This window comes from Lissotriton helveticus, chromosome 7 (assembly GCF_964261635.1).
Source record: "Lissotriton helveticus chromosome 7, aLisHel1.1, whole genome shotgun sequence".
Classification (NCBI taxonomy): domain Eukaryota; kingdom Metazoa; phylum Chordata; class Amphibia; order Caudata; family Salamandridae; genus Lissotriton; species Lissotriton helveticus.
In genome coordinates, this window is record NC_136068.1 from 1,524,363,804 (window position 1) to 1,524,385,616 (window position 21,813).

General features: G+C 45.5%; 1 protein-coding gene and 1 non-coding gene across 2 annotated transcripts in view; one reads left to right on the plus strand and one right to left on the minus strand.

Moving 5' to 3' along the window:
• The window catches only part of EMP3 (epithelial membrane protein 3 (MAM blood group)), a 114,858-nt gene extending 110,062 nt beyond the window's left edge, over window positions 1-4,796 (plus strand). Inside the window, exons 4-5 of the mRNA XM_078654968.1 lie at window positions 1,744-1,884; window positions 3,716-4,796. Coding sequence (XP_078511094.1) covers window positions 1,744-1,884; window positions 3,716-3,885 — 311 coding nt within the window. The 3' untranslated portion in view covers window positions 3,886-4,796. The remainder of the gene's footprint in view (window positions 1-1,743; window positions 1,885-3,715) is intronic.
• Window positions 4,797-6,838: 2,042 nt separating this feature from the next.
• TRNAA-UGC (transfer RNA alanine (anticodon UGC)) lies at window positions 6,839-6,910 on the minus strand. Its single transcript has one exon. It is a non-coding gene; the product is annotated as a tRNA-Ala (tRNA).
• Between the last annotated feature and the right edge of the window lie 14,903 nt (window positions 6,911-21,813).

Genomic DNA, 21,813 nt, shown 5'->3' on the forward strand with positions numbered 1-21,813 from the left:
AAGGAGAAAAGGGGTTTATTAAGTTGGTTGTTGTTATTGAAATTAAGAATGCGCCAATTTCTATTAATAATATTCTTAATCTGATTGCTAGCCTGAGAGAATTGAGTCACAAAGACTATCCTATCGAGATCATTTTTGGTTTGGGTTTTATTCTGATCAAGGAGGCTGTCCCGGTCATAAAAGCGTGCTCGCTTGAAAGAATGTTTAAGTAATTTGTGGGGATAGCCTCTTTCTTTCAGTTTTCTTTTGGTATTATCTGAGTGTTTATGAAAATCTTCCAGATTCGAGCAATTTCTTCTAAGTCTTAGAAATTCTCCGAAGGGCACGTTGTCTCTCTGTGCCTTCGGGTGGTTGCTGGAATAATGGAGGAGTGTGTTTTTGTCAGTTGGCTTGGTAAACAATTCAACTTTTAGAGTGCCTTCTTCATCCTTAATCACTATATCCAGGAATTCAACCCTGGAGTTGCTTTGGTGTCCTGTACATTTTAAATTCGGGTCGCCAAGGTTCAGCCACTCAAGAAAACATTGTAATTCCTCGCTGGCACCGCTCCAAATAAAGATGATATCGTCTATGTAGCGGTGCCAGCAGGAAATGTTCTCAAAAAAGGGTGCGGCCTCATTAAAGATGTGTTTTAATTCAAAATTACTCACATACAGACAGGCCAGACTGGGGGCACAAGTGGCCCCCATTCTGGTCCTCTTGATCTGTAGGAACAAATCATCCTTGAAGAGAAAGAAGTTCTTTTTTAGGATGAGGTAGATGCATGATATGATGAAATTGCGTTCACCTCCTTTCAGGTCTTCTGTCTCCAAAATTGAGGATATTACCTTGATGGTGTCATTTTGGGGGATGTTTGTGTAGAGAGCTTCAATATCTAGGGTGACCAGAAACTGGGTCACCCTATTGAAACCTCTACCCTCAAACACTGATATTGCGTGCGAAGTATCCTTAAGATAGGATCTTTGTTTCTTCACAATGGGCTGCAAGAAAAAATCTACATACCGACTTAGCGGTTCCAGGATCGACCCTATTCCACTAATTATGGATCTCATAGGTTGATCCATGAGGTTCTTGTGGATCTTTGGGAGTCCATACATGGCAGGGGTAACTGGGTGTTGGTTGAGTAAGAACTTATATTCACTCTCACTAATGGCCTCCCTCTCTCTCCCCTCGCTCAGAAGATGGGCCACCTCACTCTTTAGTTTGCTCAGTTCCTGGAATCTCGATTTTTCGTAATGTTCCTTGACACTAAGAAGTTCTCTCATCTTTGAGTTATACCTTTCAGTGTCAAAGACTACCACACCCCCGCCCTTATCGGCGGGTTTGATAGTCAGATCCTCGCTATTTTGCAGATTGCTCTGGGCAATTCTCTGTTCTTTTGAGAAGTTGTTATGGCCTAGCATTTGTTTAGAGAATACGTTTTTAATTTCGACCTCCACTACTCTCTCTGAACAGCACCAGCCAAAAAAATGTTGGTAAAGCCAATAGGTCTGCATTGGCAAAGCTGAACGGGGAGACTTATTGACTTTGCCAGTGCTTGTTCCTTACATTATGGGTTAAATCTCTCTGTATTTATAATGAGAAAAGAAAACTACTAGACCGGGACAGCAAAACAAAGAGAAATGGATAAACTCCGTGAGCCTGATGTAGTCCATTTTGAGAAATCTCCTTTGCTGATCTTCAAAAAGATCAAATTGTTTGAATGCTAACTCGTTGAACAGAACTGATTTTATTTCCATGCAGATTGGTTCCACGCCGTCCAGGCCCTGATGGTGCTCTCCGTCTTATTCTCAAGCTTCTCCTTCATCCTCTTCATGTGGCAGCTCTACACCATGGCACGTGGAGGGCTCTTCTACGCCACGGGCCTCTTCCAGATCTTTGCAAGTAAGGGCTCTTTGCTACCTTTGTCTTCCTATGTTCTTTTGTTTATTTTGAACTTCCTGGTCCCATTTATCCACTCGAACCCCTCAACCAGGGCACAAGTCCAAAACAAGCATTTGCAATGGAATATGTCTCGCATTTACGAGAGTTTGAGTTATTGGAAATGCAATAGCTTAAACTCTCCCAAATGCAAGATCAATTGCATTGCAAATTACTAGCACTCATGGTGCGCTTTCACATTCATGGAGGCTGCGCCCCTTTCTTTAGACAAACCACATCTAAACAAATGGGCGTGGCCGACTTTAAAGTGAAACCGCGGCAAGGGGCACTTTGACAAAAAAAGCATCTGTTTGTCAAGTTGACAGATTTTTTTTGTTGTAAAAGCGCCAATGCCCCGCTTTCACTTTAATTGCGGCTGCGCCCCTTTCTTTAGATGCCTTGTCTGAAGAAGGGGACGTGGCCTCCATGAATGTGAAAGCACTGCATGGGCGCTAGTAAACAAAACCAAAAAAAGTATGCATGGCTGCTATACTTAAAGCGGACCATGCTGCTAAAATAAAGAAAGAAACGTGGCCGCTACAGTTAAATCGGACCGCTTTTAGTTAATAAAATCAAAGCAGGCGGTGTGCTGCGACATAGTGGGTGGTATAGGGGCAAATCATTAAACAAAATTGTGCCCACAGCCAAGATAAAGCAGACCGTGTAACAAGACAAGTAAAATGTCCAGTCGTTATGGAAGGTTAAAATAAAGACAAGGCAGTACCAAGGCGGGACTAACAAGCCTAATAACAACTCTGAAGCCAGCATTTACAAAGGGCAATGACACAAGCCAATTAAAAATATGGGCGGAGCTTCAAAGCCATACTCCAATATTACATGCTTCGCAGCAGCGAATGCGCTGCCCAGCTCGACTTAAAAAGAAGTGGGGGGACTAACCGAGTTAGGCAGTAGGCAAGTGACTTCATGGTGCATGATATCACAGCGCAACATCACGGCGCTGCAACACGGGAAGTGGCTTCACAACCCATGACCTCGCAGGAAGTGACATCACAAGGAGTGAACACGCTGTGCCCCCTTGAATCTAGGTGTGATGCTCAGATAGTCCCAACTAGAATAGTAGACCAAAGGGAGGCCTGGTGGCCCCTTAAATTCGGCCTTTGTTATGGGCCAGCTGGAGCCTGAAATACGAAAGCCTCCCAACAGCATGTACGTTGCTGCTCTGAAAGAAAGCAGAGGTACTGAATGTGTCTCGATGCCTGAAAATTACTCCGGGCCAAGTTCAACATATTTCAGTGAGGCCCACTTCTTGCAGGGTGGACGGCATCTACCTTGTGAAAATATGCAAGGTTTGAATGCTTATGAAAGTCACTAAAAAAACTTTTCCTGGGTAGTCACCCAAAAAGGTTGCCAATGTCAAATATTCTGTTTTATAATATTGAATTTACCACACACTAATAAGTAGTGTAATTATTTAGCACTCTCAAGAAGGTCCCTTTGGTAACATATATTATTTGACATATTGCACAGACCAGTGAGATTGCTGTAGATTAAAAGGGATGCATTCGATTTCCCTGGGTGAGGGTGTTTAATTGGGATTGCGTAGATAACAGAAAATACATTAATTTAAGTTAACTGTATAATAATTAACAAAAGGTCAACATATGGTTTTAATTAAGACAATTGTACCCAGGGTGTGGAGATGCTCCATCTCTTAAGAATGTTATTGTCACTCACCTGTTAGGCAAATAATCTTAAAATGCATTACGCCTGGTTATGGCGCATGGATACTGCACTGTGTCGCTGAGAGACTACTTACCCTTCTGTCTTGTTGCAGGTCTGTCTGTCTTCACCGCTGCTGTGATCTATGCTTGCCACGTCTCGGAGTTCCACACTGGTCGACTGAAGGATGGCTACTTTGGCTACTGCTTTGTGTTGGCATGGGTGGCCTTTCCTCTCTCCATGATCAGCGGCATTATGTACATCCACTTACGCAAGCGGGAGTGAGGTGAACAGTAGGACCTTCGTTGCCATTTGAGAAGACTGTACAGATAAAGGTGCACAGTGGGCAACCTGACCAGATTTTGTCTCCTCCAGCTTTCCTGTCGCGATTGCTCCCTGCCTAAGACACCATTTCCATATTTACGGACCAATGCAGAGTTATATTGAGTCTGCGATATGCTCAGAACATGTTGTCGAACAGTATTCAATTGCCCCTTCGAGTTACCGCAAAAGGATTGACTGATCCCACATAGTAAAATGATTCATCCAATGGAGCGAGGGATGCCAGTTTTATCTTGTGCCAACTCCAGGTAGTGTCAGCAAGACCAGCCACCAGACAGAACATGATGGACATTGGAAAAACCCCTATGCCTTAGCATGAGGCTGAGAGGGACCTGGCACCTTCCACCCTCAGAAATATTATTGTGTTCTTCAAAGACTGTCTAACCGTCCAGCAATGCCAGAAATCTGGCACAGCCCTGGGAAACAGAATCCGAAAGCCCATCAGGACACGATTGGACAGGGCCGAGAAGAAGAAAGAGGTGGAGACATTCCTTCTCTAATCACTGGCACTAAGAATTGTTTTACTTTTCCCACATGAAAGAAGATGCCTCGCCCAGAAAAAATCCTACCATAACTGAAAAGGGCCTTTTTATCCAATAATGAACAGCAGTTAGAGGTGTAATGGTCAAAAATGCAATACTGTATTTTTGAGAATACCTCTGCACTCTTATTATCCCCCTCCACCACAATAATTCTTTTTATCCTTGACGCCGGTTGCAGCTGGTGGCATCTTATGAAAATCGGTATTTTTTCTACTTTTTTGTTGAAAGATTCCATTATGAAGACGTTTATCTTACAAAGTTATTTACATGTAATGTTAAAGTATACATATAAATAAAACAGATAATCTTTAAGATCTGTTGAAGAGACAACCCATTATTCATTGTCAAAAAAATGAGTGTGTGCTTGGACATAGGGGAAGTAATCCTGTTCAACGTTGAATATACATCACCCAGCTGCATTGAGAATGGACGTCAATGTGGTAAACACCCAAGAAAGATGTATTATTGTGTAATCCTTGTACGATTCACATCAATTAGAGCAGTTAGCCTCCTTGTTCCAGCACAAATTAGAAATTCACACACTCCTCTCAATGATACGGCCTCTGCCGAACATGCTAAGTAGAGTGAAGGGCAGTCATTTCAGTCTCATTAAAAAAGTGGAACACAAGCATTGTGGTGTTGCTGCACATCATGTCAGTAAATATAGTGAGAAGGATTTCTGAGCAGACACACTTCTGCTAACATACTTGTTTACCCTCAAAACATACATCACAAATAATGATTACAAGTATAAGGACGTTAGTCTAAATTTTACAATGGAAAATAGAAACAGAAGTTCACTAGTGACATTTACATATAAATTCTGCCATAAGCATTCAAATTCAATAATTTGAAAAGATGCTATGTTTAAAAAGCAATGCAAGCATCTTGATCTTAGGCGATCGAAAAAAGTATTAATTAGAGGGACAATGCATCTAAGGAACGTCAGATACGAAGCGAGTCAGAGAATGGATAAAAACAACGGCAAGTATCGAAAAAATTGCTCTCAACTTAACACCCAGCTTTCTTATTGTCTTTGGCACCTTCTGTAGTTTAACCAACTCGTGTGCCTGATATGAGGTGGTGTTTCCAAACTTCTAATGATTGCTAAATCCATCCTCTGTAATTAGGAGTTTATGTTTATTACCTATTTTCCATTGTACCTTCGTGAAATCTGGTCACAGCGGGCTCTCCCAAACTCCAATCGCAGGCACTGTTTCGCTGGGATGTGCATCCATGCATATAGGGCCACTTTATTTTCATAACATTTATTAGAAACCCATTACTAAAATTTGTGGACACATTGAAGGTAACGAGTTAAGAGGGTTTGTCCAATAACACCTCTGGTTTCCCTCTCCTCTTTTTAGTATCCACTCTGAATGGACACACAGCTCAAAGATCTGTGTCTGTGGTCTTTTGAGGACCCAGGAAGGAGACCTTTTCATAGAAAAGAATTAATAGAGACACAACATTACCTCTAAGTCCCTCGTCCTCGACCCAGTCATCACTCATGAGGTATTCCACAGACAGGAAACAAAACAGAAAACGCTTTTAGGCTCCACCCCCCCCCCTCCTGCCAGGTGCTATATCACACCTAACCACCAGAAGTACATCCTGTTTTGTTTCCTGTCTGTGGATTACTTGATGGGAGACGCTGGGGTGAGTGCCAGGCGCTTACCTGCTTCGTTTGTCCTGTGGATCCTCCTCTGCTGGGCTCTGGGGGGCTCCCATGGACCGTCGTGGGATTCCTCGGAGTGGGGCTGCTGGGCTTCCCTTTCTCCTCCTGGGCTCAGGTGACCTATGCTGCTTGGCTTCGTGGGTCTTCCTGTTTCGTTTACTGCCCTGGTCTCTGTTCGCGCTGCTGGTGTGCTGTGGATCTTCCTCCTGCTGCTCGATGTTCTTTCCTGCTGGAACCACGACCGTGCAGGTAGGGGTTTGGGGCTGTGAGCGCTGGGCTGTTGTGGAGTGCGCTCCTCCCCTTTGGATTCCCCGGTGTCGCCGGGGCCTCATTGTCTTGTGGGGGCCCTGGTGTCGGCTCCTGAGTGTGCCTCTGGGACGCGTTGTTCGCCCTGCTGCACTGGGGCGGACGGCGGCGGTGGTTTGCCGGCTGTCTCAGCGGCGTCTTCCTGGTTTTGCGCGCTTGCGCATTGTCCTGTGTTGTACCCGTCGGCCGTGTTAGGTCCTGGGTGCTGGTGTAGGCGGGCGCCCGGGTGGGCTCCGGGCGCCCCGGTTCTTGGGGCCATTTCCTCGCTGGGCAGTGACATGCCTGTTCCGTGTTCGTGCACGGTTGCAAAAAGCAAAAAAAGTATATATATAACAAATAAGCCTAAGCCAGGATACTGTACAGAGACTCCTGGAGATGCCGGGGATTGAACCCGGGGCCTCATACATGCAAAGCATGCGCTCTTCCACTGAGCTACGTCCCCTCTACTGACCTCTGATGTTATTAAAGGGGTAGTTGCACACCGGCTGTTTGGCCGCTGTTTTTCTTTTCTTTGTGGTTAATTTCTTGCTGCTTTGTGCTTGGGGGCGTTGGTCATGGGCATTCTCCATCATGAGAGGAGTTATTCCTCTCCTGTACCTGCCTCTTCCCCTGATTCCGGTGGGGACTCCTCCCCCCCTCCTGTGATGCGTGCCTGGAAGTGTGCTGATGCCCGGATTGGGCGCCTTATTCTGGTGACTCTTTCTGTTTTTAAGTCTAATCAGTGGCTTGCTGTTGGGATTTCTGCCTTTCTTCGGATATTTCCTCCTCTGATGATTCCGATGGGTCTTCGCTTGCTGCGGTTGCGCTGCAGGGCATGTCCATTTCCAGGGAGCTCTTGCCTGACGTCCTTTCCCATGTGTGGGTTGACATGGGGTTTCCTGAGGATTCTTCGCCCTGCACTTCTCTGGATGTTCTCTTGCCGCAATTCTGGTGGCCTGTTGCCTCTTCTCTGCCGGTGCATCCTTTTGTGTCCGTGGTTCTGTTGAAGGAGTGGAAGGACCCGGATCATTTCTCCATGCCCAGGTTTATGTCCATGCTTTCTCCATTGTAGGATATGGCGGACTCTTTGCCTAGTTCCATTCCTATGGATTCCGTTGTGGCCAGTCTTGTGGGTCGTCCTTCCATGACGGATGATGACATTCTGATGGATGGTGTTGATAATAGTTGGATTCGGCTCTGATGGTGTCTTACGCCGCCTCTCACCTGGCTCTTTGTTCTGGGATTTATGGAGCCTATGTTGCCCAGTCTTTGCTGACCGGTTTCGAGTCCCTGTTTCCTGCTATGCAGGTGGGTGGCAGTTGTCCGGATTTTCTGGAGTCCATGGAGCGCCAGGCGGAGTTCCTGTCGGACATCGCGTTTGATTCTGTGAGGGCTTCTGCTATGTCCTGTGGCTCGTCTATTGCTGCCCGTCGTAACCTGACGCTGCGGGATTGGACGACGGACGCGGCCCAGCGTTCCATGGCTTTGAAGCTGCCCTTCACTGGTGCGCGTCTGTTTGACGACTCGCTGGAAGAAAAGCTGCACAAAGTCTTCAAGGAGCGCAAGCATTCTTTATCTTTTCGTGACCTTCCGACCCGGGGGGTCCCTCCTTCTCGGGTGGCAGGACTTTCCGCCAGCCTTCCAGGTTTCAGCAGTCCTCCTTTCGGAATCAACGTGGCACTGGGCGTTCTTTCCCCCGGAAATTTCAGAAGACGTCCCAGAGGGGTGCCGGGTCTGGTCCGCAGCGTTCCTGACTGGGCCGCCCTTGGGGACGTTCTCGCTGGTGGTCCGCCTCTGGTTGGTGGGAGACTTCGCAGGTTCCCTCCTGCTTGGCGCCTGATGACCTCGGACGGATGGGTGCTGGTTGTCTTGTCGTGGGGCTACCGGATCGAATTCTTGTACCCCCCTCCGGGGTAGTGGTGACCCCTTCTCCTCGGGATGCTTCCCGCCGTCTGGCCTTGTTGGACGGGGTTCGTTCTTTGGTCAGCAAGCTGGCGGTTGTCCCGGTTGCCCTGGCGGAGCAGGGGTTGGGCGTTTACTCCATCATCTTCGTGGTGCCAAAGATCACGGGGGGTTTCCGAGTGGTCATCAACCTTCGGGGTCTGAACTTGTTCATACAGAAGATCCCGTTCAAGATTGAGACCCTCCAGAAGGTTATTCCGTTGATCCAGCTGAATAGAAAAGAAGAAAACCCTGCCAGGGTCAATTTCAAGGTCCCACTGGGGAATCCTCACACTCAAACGAGGGGTGACAAACAGTTACGTATCAGAGCAGACATTGATTCACATAGAGTCAAAACATCTTTTTTTAGAAAAATATATATATATGTTTTATTTGTCATGGATTAAGGTAAACTCGGTGTAGAGGGTTCCACATAGGTGCTTAGGGAATACATATAAAAACGTCCATAGAGTAACAATCTAATATACAGTGTGTCATAAGAGTTTAGAAATAACGTAAATTTTTTCAAGTCCCACACACTTCCACAGTCATCCTCTGCAGATACTATCACACACTATCTCAGGCAATACAATATTTACACATTCATACATAGATCATTAAGGAAATACATAGTGATCTGCAGAAAAAGATTTTCCAATGTCCGCTAGACCTAAAACTGTAACATGGAGGCAATATACAATAAACAAGATGGTACAGCATGGACTATATAGATGCCATCCAAAAGGGTCACGCCGACGCGCGGTTCGATGCTAAGCCTAATTAGGCTGCACCTTCATCAGGGCGAGGAGGGCCAAAGGAGGGGGCGGGGCAAGGACGGGTGCACTCTTTTTCCCACTGCGAGGGACAAATACTTTAATCAATCTGAGTTAGTAGGGAGTCGGATTCTACTCCAAGGAGATCACGACATGGGTATACGGTACATACTTCAAATGAAGGATGGTCCTGAAGGGAAAGAGTGGAGGTCAGGAATTCCACGGACTGAGGGATTCCTTTCTTTAAGATATATTCGGGTCTGCATAGATGCTCTTAATTACCTTCTGGGGCTCATTTAGATTCAAGGGTCCGCCCCACAATTTTGAGGTCCAAAGCAAGGTTTTAGTGATACAGGGTAGTTCTTCGTAATCAGAACGGATCAGATCTGTTCCCCATCAGAGGTTTACTGGATCAGGGGACCCTCAAAATAGATGGGGCAGTCAAGCTCTCGGACCAGTCGGTTCTATTCTCGCCGGGAATACCGGCAGATGCACCGGGCGGTCCTTGTCCGGGGGTGGTAACGCGGACCGCAATGCGGCGTCTTCTACGGGAGTCACGGAGGCGTTGATCCAGTCGGGTTGGGTGTTCTCCACGCTCGACCTCCAAGATGCGTATCTGCACGTCCCGGTGGCTGTGATGGATCAGTGTTTCCTGCGATTCTGCCTGGGGGTTCAGCACTGGCAGTTCTGCGTCCTCCCCTTTGGTCTTCGGTCCGCCCCCAAGGTGGTGGCTCCCTTGGTGGCCCATCTCCATCTCCATCTCCCGGGGGTGTCTGTGTTCCCGTATTTGGACGACTGGGTGGTTCAGGCTCCGTCCCTGGAGGTCATGTCTCACCACCTTCACTTGACCATGTCTACGCTCTGGGACCACGGGTTTTTGATCAACTTGCCCAAATGTCACCTGGAGCCTGCGACCCGGAGGACCTTCATCGGAGCCGTGTTCGATTCTGTGTTGGGCAGGGTGTTCCTGCCGGACGCCCGGATTCGTCGCCTACAGTCCTTGGTGAGGAAGTTGTTGTCGCAAGTCTCGGCTCCCCTCCTTCAGTGGCTGGAGGTTCAGGGCCACATGGCTGCTTCTGTTTTCACCGTGCCCTGGGCCAGGGTTCATCTGCGGCCTCTGCTGTGGCATGTGCAGCGGTGGGTCCCCTTTCCTGTCCTGGATTTTGGGGTTCCTGTTCCTGTGTCTCTGGATGTTGTGTCTGCTCTCCAGTGGTGGCTGGACCCCTCCCACCTTTCCGTGGGAATGTTGTTTCGTCTCCCTCCTCCTCTGGTTGTGACCACGGATGCCAGCGCCTCGGGCTGGGGCGCGGCTCTGGCCCGTTGGGTGGTGCAGGCGCGTTGGCTCCCGTCGGAGTCTCGCAGGTCGTCCAACTGGAGGGAGTTGTCTGCAGTGGAGAGGGCGCTTCGCTATTTCCATCTTCGTCTGGAGGGTTGCCTGGTCCTGGTGCGATCGGGCAACACGGTGACTGTGGCGTATCTAAATCACCAGGGGGGGACCCGCAGTTCATCCCTGAATCTGATGGCCTGTTCCATCTCGGCTTGGGCGGAACTTCATCTTCTGGCCCTGTCTGCTCTACACATTCGGGGTGTGGACAATGTGGTGGCGGACTCACTGAGCCGGAGGTTTCCCTCGTCGCTGTCCCTGTGTCTGGCTCCCAGGACCTTTCAGATGCTTTGCCTGAGGTTAGGGACTCCGGCTCTGGACTTGTTTGCCTCGGGGTCCAATGCCCTGGTGCCCCTGTTCTGCTCCAGTTCTCCGGAGGTGGGCGCATGGGGGGTGGATGCCATGTCTCTCATTTGGCCTCCTTGGCTTCTGCATGCCTTTCCTCCCTTTCCTTTGATTCCTGCATTTCTGCTGAAGGTTCAGCGGGAGGGAGCTCAGGTGGTGGCAGTGCTGCCTCTATGGCCGAGGAGGTCCTGGTTTCCTCTGCTGCTGGGCCTGGCGGTGGGGCCTCCTTGGCTTCTGCCCTGCCACCCCTCTCCTCTGAGGTCTCCGTCCCTCTTTCTGGTTCCCCTCACCTTGGCGGTTTGGAGGTTGAACGGTTGTCTCTTGGGACCCGTGGTCTGCCCGACCACTTGATTTCGGTACTGCAGGCTTCTCGTAGGTAGTCTACCTTGTCTTCCTATTCTGAGCACTGGTCTTCTTTTTCGAGGTGGTGTTCATCCTCTGGTCTGTCACCTTCCTCTTGCCCTTTGTCTTCTGTTCTTCTGTTTTTTCTGGATGGGTTTAAGAAGCGCTTTGCTTTATCTACCTTGCGAGGCCAATGGGCTGCCATCCGTGCCTTCCGGGACCCGGATTCCTTTCTTCCTTCTGTCGGCTTGTTGGTTTCTCGCCTTTTTTGGAGTTTCTCTCTCTCTTCTCCTTCTGTTCGCTCTTTGGTGCCCCCTTGGGGTCTCTCCTTGGTGTTGGGGGTTTTGCAGTCTTCCCCTTTTGAACCTGAGTCTGTGGTCCTTAAGTTTCTGTCATACAAGGTGGCTTTTCTGTTCATTTTTTTGACCTCAAACGTGCCTTGTCCATTTATGTGGCTCATTCTGGGGTGTTTTGCTCTTCTGACTCTCTCTCCGTGACCTTTGGCTTGGCGGGTATGGGTAAGGCTGCTTCCTGGCTCACTTTGGGTCGCTGGATTAAGGCTGTCATCACTCTTGCCTATCTTGGTGCTGGTTTGCCTTGTCCGGCGGGTGTCCGGGCGCGTTCCGCTCGGGGCGTGTCTACCTCCTGGGCTGCTTACCTGGGTGTGTCTCTTGGTGAGATTTGTCAGGCTGGGACCTGGGCCTCCGAGTCCACGTTTGTGCGGCACTGCTGGTTGGGTTGTGCCTTGTCTGACCGGACCAGTTTTTGGTCGTGGGGTGTTGCAGGCTGTGGGGGTTCCCCCTCCGCTCTGATTCTGTTTATTTATTGAAACTTTCTCTTGCTGCACTCCTTTGTGTATGGTCTGTGTTTTGTTGTGTGTGGATTGCCAAAGGCCTGTTTGGGCGTTGCTTTGGTATACCTCATGAGTGAGGACTGGGTCGAGGACGAGGGACGTAGAGGTAATGCTATGATTACGTTTGGTAATCCCCATTACTCTTAGTCCTACTCGTCCTCGACCCAGTCATACTTCCCACCCTCCCTCCCTGTCCAGGCCTTTGTTGCTTGGTGTGTCAGGATGTGCTTCTGGTGGTTAGGGGGGGAGCCTAAAAGCGTTTCCTGTTTTGTTTCCTGTCTGTGGAATACCTCATGAGTGATGGCTGGGTCGAGGACGAGTAGGACTAAGAGTAATGGGGATTACCATACGTAATCATAGCATCACAACAAGAGCTCATCCCTTCCAATATGACTCTTTTCTACTGGTTAGAAATTATGAGGCCACATAGGGTCTCATAATTTCCATCACATGATCACGAATGAAACTGCTTAGTGCCTCACCATATTAAAATCACATTATTTGTTATTGTTCGCAATGCTCGAATGCTCTTGAGGGTGCAACAATTAACATTTTTTTAAATAAATAAGATAACATATATTTTTCTTTTGCTTTCTCAAATCATTGTCTTAGTGACCTAGAATGTGGTTTCCACAGAAAATGTTATTGCCTTATTTACTATATTTGTATCTACACGGAAAATGAATGTCAATGAAATGTCTCAGATTCTTCACTGTACTATAATATACATGTCGAATTACTTGATGGCGTTTTCATTGAAGTAAAACAATCATTATGGAAGTCCTTCCTCTCTGTTAGTGACACTTCAAAAATCATACAGTGTATTGCACGTGATTGTGCAGCACCAACACCTGTTTTATCTAGGACTTGCAGATGACATGATTTCAATCACTCCAGTCCCACTTTGCGATTACACAATTTCACAACGTAATCCACATTTGACCATATTCTCAAAAAACAGTTTTAAACTTGGTGACAATTTATGGCAGTATCAAATTTGGGGTTGAGCGACATCATTGTTGAGGCCAGGAGATCATGGAGAAATTCTAAGAGCACCCAGTCCAACATAGCAGCCCACTTGGTGGGAGGGAGAGGTGGTGCTAATAGCTAAGCATTACCCAAGATTGCAAAAGCTAAAATAAAATTCAAAGGGGTTCTCCCAATTTCTTTCAAAGGGCAAATATTCCAACAGATAATAGAAAAGAGTACCAAGAATGTTCACCAGGACCAACCCCAATGTTTACATTCAAACAGGGTATTAAATAGAACCACTGTCGGCGCGTTCCTTCTGTTAGAAAAGGTATGTCCGCAGGATCCGTGGGAGGCAGAGTGGATTCAAAACTGGGCCAAAAATAATTGACAAACAGGCTCTCATTTGGTCTTTTGTCATTGCATTTATTTATGTAGTGAGCAAAAAATGATAAAAAACAGGAACGCAATTGTATTCTCTCGGCACATAAACATTCTAAAGAAACAATACACAATCCAGATTAGAAAGAAGTAATCAAATAAGTAGGTCATTTAGAATAAGTAACAAATACTCTACACAAGGAAAAATAACAAACTGCCTGTAAATGGTGTACTTGTTGAGCAAGTTTTCTATTAAGTCAAAATAAGCCAAGAGCCCAATTGTGCCAAGGAAGTTAAAGTGAGCCTGCAGTTAACAGAGTTGTGTAACAAACAATAAAGCAAACATGCAAAATATGAGAAATGCACAGAAACGAAGAGCTGTAGCAAAAATAGCTCCGAATGAAAAAGAAGCTCATCCCAACAGAGATCCAAGCCGAATGAAGCTCATTAAAAACGCCCCCCATCTCCCCACCCCCACAGTAACTCCTCCATTTATATTGTTTTAAACAAAACACATTTTGCAGAACAAAATTGTGACATTTTAAAATACATAACATTCAGTCAGCATTTAGGAAACAAGATGTTACACAAAAATAAGAACATTTCTTTAACCTTCCCTTCGGATACTCGTATTGTTAAGATACAAAACACATTATTGATTTCTGCACTGTCATTCTTCATATAATCTTTCCACCAAAAGTAAAAGAATTACTTTTAAATACATTGCATGAATTTATTGCTTGCACTTCGCCACACCGTTCTTCAAGCCCGGTTCTTCCTGCAGGTATCATTGTGAAGGAAACTTCCCATAATAGAACATGAAAACATTCCCTTCTGCCTAGGGGCTACAGTCCTCAGCCTTGGAAAGTTGCGTCTAATTAGCTAAGGAAAGATGCAGGGACCAACAGCAAGAACAGCACATGAAAATTAATTCAGAATTTATTTTATAGAAAGAGAAATTCGCACACATTTTTTGTCATGCCCGTATTTAAAAGGCTTACCATCTGCAGCACAAAAATAATGTCGAGTACATGTTTTAATTTGTTAATTAGATTTCTCATCACAATAGGTCACAATCCAAAGGCAAAAATCTCTCCCCAAAAAGTAAAAAAACTGATCTAGAATTATGGCCAAAAAGCAGTGTGGGTTAAAAGCCTCACCAGAACAAGAATTTACAATGCAATGGTCTCGGCATTATTAAAGGTAGAGCTATTGGCATTGCTCATGACATTTTTTTTCATTTTCTTTTTTTTAAAAACATAAATAAATGGTATTGTCATTTACAATGGCAATAGGTGAGCATTAGACAGTAGTAGAGAGTATTCCCGGACACAGAGCCACACACACACACACACACACAGACAGAGCCACACACACACAGACGGCTCTGTCTGTGTGTGTGTGCGTAGCTCTGTCTGTGTGTGTGTGCGTGGCTCTGTCTGTGTGTGTGTGCGTGGCTCTGTCTGTGTGTGTGTGCGCATGGCTCTGTCTGTGTGTGTGTGCGTGGCTCTGTCTGTGTGTGTGTGCGCGGCTCTGTGTGTGTGTGCGCGGCTCTGTCTGTGTGTGTGTGTGGCTCTGTGTCCGCGAATACTCTCTACTACTCTCTAATGCTCACCTATTGCCATTGTAAATGACAATACCATTTATTTATGTTTTAAAAAAAATATATATAATGAGCAATGCCAATAGCTCTACCTTTAATAATGCAGAGACCATTGCATTGTAGATGCTTGTTAGGACATGCAGTGATGACCAACCCGTCCCAGTGCCTAAAGTCGACAAGTCATTAGCACAATTATCAGCCTCTCATCCATGGATCTTCAGGAATTACTGAGACCGTCTTACAGGCACACCACATCATTCTGCTCCTATTGCAGGATTTGAGATAATGCTTTTCCTTCATACACAGCAAACGTGTGTGGGTGCAATAGTCGCACTGTTCTATGCACTCAAAGTTCTCCTCACAACTTGCAGCCCCCACCCCCCAATCACTGCGTTCTCCTCCATGAAAACAGATAATATTGCCTTTCCAAAGACCACCTTCCCTTTTATTCAAACTGCATATTAGGTGACTTTGGGAATGTCATTGTTAAATTGGACTTTGACCCTCATGTGCTCTTCATCTTGCTCTCCTTGGTCTGGATACAGTGCTTCTCCCAGTGAAAAACCCCAAAGTGTATTACCACCCATGCCAAAAGGGAAACCAAGACCCCAGGACTCATGTGCTCAAGTGGTGCTCAACCGCAGGTCTTCTTTTCAGGGGCTGTGTATATACTCCCAAGACCTTGGTATGACCCTCCAGTACACCCTCTAATGATGAAGGCTCGTCTTTAGCTACTCATCCTCCTTTATCTCTTCCTGCTGCTTCTAGAAGCAGAAATGGAGGCTGTGGTTTCACCATGCTTGCTTTAGCTTCCAGATCTCACAGTGTGTCAGTCCTTGATCATGTCCGCTTGATTTGCAGTAACATATCCATCAATGCCCTCATGGAGGGAGCACCAAGCCAGGACACCTTAAGACACGGGTATTGGTCTCCTTCTATGAGCCTTTTCAGAGACGTCCTAACCTTCCCTGTGGAGCTCCTTTGGAGACTGCACACTAATAGCAAACGCTCAAGGTAGAACTCCCATTCTGAACAGGAAATTTGCAGTCAGTAAAAGTTCCCATTTTTAAGCACCATATTTACCAGACTGATATTTATTTCGAATTTCATGCTCGGAGTTAATTTCTAATCTTTGGGTACAGTAGGTCTGACTGCCTGCCACACAGGTGCCTGATGCCCTGTGCCCTAAACAATGTTTACCAGCGAACCTTATACTTTAGCCCTAAGAATGAAGATCATCAGACTTTGAACACATCTACTACTACTACACTGCAAGCTGAAAAGGACTTCACAGACCCGTGCAGATATTGATGTTTCTATTGTTTTTAGACAAGGAGGTCCAACCATGCAGCAACTGGATGTTTACATTCTCTGCACTGATTAAGTCCATTTAATGTAGCCTCGTTGTATGGTTGGCTGCCCATGTGGTGCCCTTCCACAAGATTCTGAGGTTCGTATCACAGAATGAATGCAAACATCCTTCTATAGGTCTTGAGTATTCTGGTTTACCTGTAGGATTGCACATGGCAGGTATGAGGATGGCTTCGCCTAAAGAAGGATCATCTGTATTTATGTTAATGACTGGGGGGCAGTGACGTCTTCCTTGTGCTCTGGGTTTTATGGATTGCTCCAGGGTCACTTCGGCTGGAACAATGCATGATGATCAGCAATAAAATATCGCCTTATCATGACATTTCTCTCTATATGGCAACTCTGAGCTGCTAGAAGTTTGTAATGTTCTGATTTGTGTGGCATTCCAATTGAACTGCCAATGTCTCCTTAAGGCTTAGTGCATACCTGTACATGGATGTTCTGTCTAATGCATTTAAGATTCCACACAAAGTGGCTAGGACATGAACTGGAAACCCAATAGCCCGGTGGTTCCCAAACTGTGCGCCGCGGCTCCCTGGTGCGCCGTTAGGAGTTGCCAGGGGCGCCGCGCACGATTTGGAAAGAGCTTGTGCCGAGGAAACAGATAATCATGTGAGATGAGGCAATTAAAAAATGATGCGTCTTTTGACCCCCTCTAACGGATTCCACATACTATAGTACTGCTATCTAATTAGAGCTCCACTCTAGTCTGTATTTGTTTCCGTCTGAATTAATATTTTTTCCTCATTTTATCTACATTATCCGTATTTAGCGTTTTCTGAGACAATGAACATGGAACTGTTATTTTTCCTATTTTCTTTCACCGGAAAAGGTACACTTCAAATTGGATGGCTGATCGGTTTTACAGATGCTACAAGAGGCCATGTATAATGCATCACTCATAGTTAAAATATAGATACAACTTAGTATTTTGGTACAAGCACACCTGCAACTATTTAAAGCTTCATTGAAAAAAAAAAAATGTCCCTTTTTCATTAATTCTTCTCGTCTCCTCGTTGGTCTGCACAGCTATTGGCATCGTGATGGGCAGCACAAAAGCCTCGTTTCTGTGTTTGTTTTCATATGTAACAATAAATGTAGACAGAGAAATTGTGTTCTCTCTGTATTTTCTGTTAAAGGGCAGTACTGTACTTCGAAGTGAATGACAGCATCACAGCTGCCTTGTCTATTTTGGAACAGATTATTGAATTCGCGGCAATTACAGGGGTTAAAAACTTTTGGCCGGTGTTTGGCGCCTGTTTTTCCACAACAAACTTTTATCTGGGGCAAGAGACAGAGAGAAAAATGCAAAAGGGAGAAGAAAAAGAAATATGGAAAAGCCATAGCAAAGGGAGAAAGTAGGGATGAAAAAGAACCTGCAAGTGTGAGCTGAAGGGGCAGGGAGTGTCAAATGTGGATGAAGGTTGAAGTGAGTTGGAACTATAGGCACAGAAAACTCAAATCTCCCATAGTTTAACAATAAATTGAAGCGCTAAATAAAAAAAAATATGAATTTGTGGAATGTAACTGGTGCTCCTGTAAAGCGCTGATACCTTCAAGTTGAGTGTGCGCTATAAAATAAAATGCCAAAAAAAGACGAAAATGTACATTAATCACAGCACGAGCAGCCGATGGACACTAATTAACATTAATTAATCTGTACTTTGGTCATACGCCCGCAAACAAAACAAAGTGACGCCTCAAATATTCTGCTGAATTAGAAGGCAGCAAAAAAGAGTGATAAGAATGCAAAAAAATGTTAAGTAATGGGTGGGCTAAACGCTCCATTTTAGAGGTTTTTTTTTAGACACCAGCGATCATCACCATAGCGCGCTGCCTGCAAGCGAGACCTAAAAACGGGCTTACATTCCCCCACCGGTAAAAAAAAGTGACATGATGGGGAGCCACGGCCAACTGCCAATTAGGTCGAGGGAGCCACAGGTCGAAAAAGTTTGGGAACCACTGCGATAGCCCTTTATCTGCCATACCTATGCTGTTGTGTGTTGGTTTGGGGCTAATGTTGTAGGCAACTGCAGAAAAGTCACAACACTGAATATCTATGATATGTGTGCATTGTATGTTTTGTACCTTAGGTCTGCATTTCATGTGCTACATACCCTGGCATAAAATACCAGTCCTGGATTGGGTACTTCTGGACCAGCTTTGGTCAAAACCTTTGTACAGATATTTTGCCACCAGGAGGCTGCTTCAAAGCGCAGATGGTCACATTTAGCAGTGAGGATAGAGGAGTGATGCAGCTTGATTACTTTGTGCCCCTAAGTCTGCCGAGGGTTGTTTGTTTCATAGGTTAACTGAATATTCATGAAAGATTTAATTAACTAAATTAGTTTTAGTTCTCAAAATAAACACCAACCGCAAAAGTCACTGTCAATAATTCCAATACCAGAAATAGCCACAATAGGTAAAATAAATATGTGGGTGATTTTGAACTGAAAGTCTAGTGTTGAACTTAGAACAGGACATGGAATAAATAGATCTACAGAACAGCAAGGTGACAGGACTGCATGAGACCGCAATGGCAACCATACAAGTTACCAATATGAATACAAAGCTCAAATCCTGAATATTAGTTGTGAATCAACCAAACTGCCACAAATTCTAAAAAACAAACCTTACTGACTTGGAAATTATCAGTCTAACCTTTTGGAATAAGGAATGGAATCTGTATTTGTAGTAGCTCTTGAGTAGAAAACCACACTTGTCAGTGCAAATATTGCGCCAATTGAGCTAATTTGTCCACTGGGTCGAGATTCCCCCTTCAACATGTATTGATTTTCACCTTCGCAGGTTTTTAATTGCAGTGCGTGAGGCGTTTTCAACCTTCATTGAAGTGGAAGTGTTATTTAAACAATGGCAACGCTGAGCGAAATTCAACCTATTGATTTTGCACAGCCTTGTTATAATCTTTAAAATAAAAAATAAAAACACTTCCAACTTTCCTGAAGGACAAAAAAAACACCTTATAGGGCAATTCAGGACTAACAAAACAGAAGATGAAAAGCAATATGCATCCAAAGCCCAGGCTACATACAAGGTAAAGTAACAGACCTTGTATTCTGCACCAAGCACTAAAATGTACGTAAACCAAATTCGTTCTAATCTGGATGTAAAATGGCTACCATGGAGCGGCATTAGGTTTAATTTCTGAGACCGAAATTGTATCCACCTAGAACCAGGTACATGGCCTTTACCATGAATAGGTTAATAAAAAACGTTGTGCTAAAGTGGGCTCAGTGTACAACACCAAAAGGTGAGGGTCTGAGAACTACTAACCAGGTCTAGATCTATGCGAAAAAGATTTGTGTTGAACAGGCATACTGAACGGAACAGCAGTTATGGTATATTCAAAATGGCATTTAGCTACATTAACGTACAGAAGCCAGGTGCGAGTCATGTTAAAAACTGGGATGGAAAAAGAATGGACACATTTAGTAAAATACTGAAGATACCCTCGTCCCAGGAATAGTCTTGAAATGGGAATATTTTGCTCACTTTCTTTGGAAGCTGGAAGTAGAGTAATGGCTTGTGAAGTTAAAAAACATGATTACTAATGGGGACATGTAATTAATCAGGTAATTAAACAAGCACCTACCTCTCAGTGCCCTCACTGCGTTGCGAAACTTCTCGATGCCAGCCAGGAAGAGAGCAGTGATCGGCACGCGGCGGGGACGCTGGCGCCGTAAGCGTGCGCACGACTGAATCCACGCATGGCCAGCACTTGTCGCTCCCTCTCCCATTAGGATTGCTGGGCGCGTGCCCAGCTCTTGTCTCCTTTTGTCGGCTTTGGCAGCTGACATGATTACAATAGTTCTCTGCCGAGAACGCGCTTCGCGCGTCTCTAGGCCGAGACCTAAAAACGATAAACTCAACGATCCATTAGCAGAAGGAAAGAGAAGATAACGAGATTACAACACCAGGGGGGTCACAACCCAGTGCTTAATTTAAAAATAAATAAATGCAAGGCTCTTGTCAGGAGGCAACCTCAGCTTGCACAACACATTGCCGGTGTACTTACACAACTACTAACCATCACACTGAAGTGTGACAATTCAGACTGTTCGAGGCCTCCAAATCTTTAAGAATGGCTTGGGTGGCAGGTATTAATTGTCGTTGATGTATATCGAATTAATGAACAACTGTTTTTCTGCTCATCTTTAAACTAGACGAACAGCACCACCATGTGGCAATTGTCGTAAGTTCAGGTTCTGGCAATTCAAGTGCCAGTGCAGGTGCCGAGCACTGGAATCCACCAGCTCAAATTAAGCACTTTCACAACCAGTTGCAAAACCAGAATCCAAGAGTAAGGTCTTATGACAGCAACCAGTGGTTTAGATAGACCAAGACAGGTCTTACAGCTATCGATACAGGCAGGATTTCAATCTCCACAAACACAATGACCCCCAAAACATGACTATTGCATCAGCAAGTACAATAGTACAAGCAAATCAGTGGGAACCACTGTTGGCAATGACAACTAGACCTACAAAGTACATGGTTCCCGTGCTCTCCAAGCCACTGGAATCAAGCTATTCTGGCTGAAGAGGGGTGAAACCCCCAAACCGGTCCTAGGATGCTTGTTTCCAGTCCAGGGAGGACCTGGCTTTGCAGTTCGGGCATGACTGTTCTCATGAGGCACAGGGTCAAGACTGATTTCCATATGGCTGGGTTCAAACTGGAATGGAATGGTGAGCAAAAACACAATGGATTTAGGCCCAGATCTCTGTACTGGGGTAAATGTACGACATTGTTCTGCATTCTGTCCATCAACTGTTGTTTTTGTATTTGTCACCCTGAGTGGGACGGGTATGACCAGATGTGGTTCCCGTGCTCTCCATGCCACTGGAATCAAGCTATCCTGGCTGAAAAGGGGTGAAACCCCGAAACCGGTCCTAGGATGCTTGTTTCCAGTCAAAGGAGGACCTGGCTTGGCAGTTCGGGCTGGACTGTTCCCATGAGATACAGGTTCAAGACTGATTTGCATATGGCTGGCTTCAAACTGGAATGGCATGGTGAGCACAAAAACAATGGGTTTAGGCCCAGATCTTTGTACTGGGGTGAATGTACGACATTGTTCTGCATTCTGTTCATCAACTGTTGTTTTTGCACCTGCACTGACACCAGTGCCACTGAGACATGCACCTGCAGTGACACCAACACAGACTTCGAACCAATTGCTGCCAACTGCATGACAGACAAAGCCAAGAGCACCCATTGCAAGTCCAACACCTACATTAGAAACCAAACAAGCACATACACCAATTCTATCACCTATTCAACAATTAGTCTTATATATATATATATATATATATATATATTCACTGAAAAAACCATAGGTTATAGACCATATATAGTTAGGAATTAGCATTTACAAAACCTTGAAAAT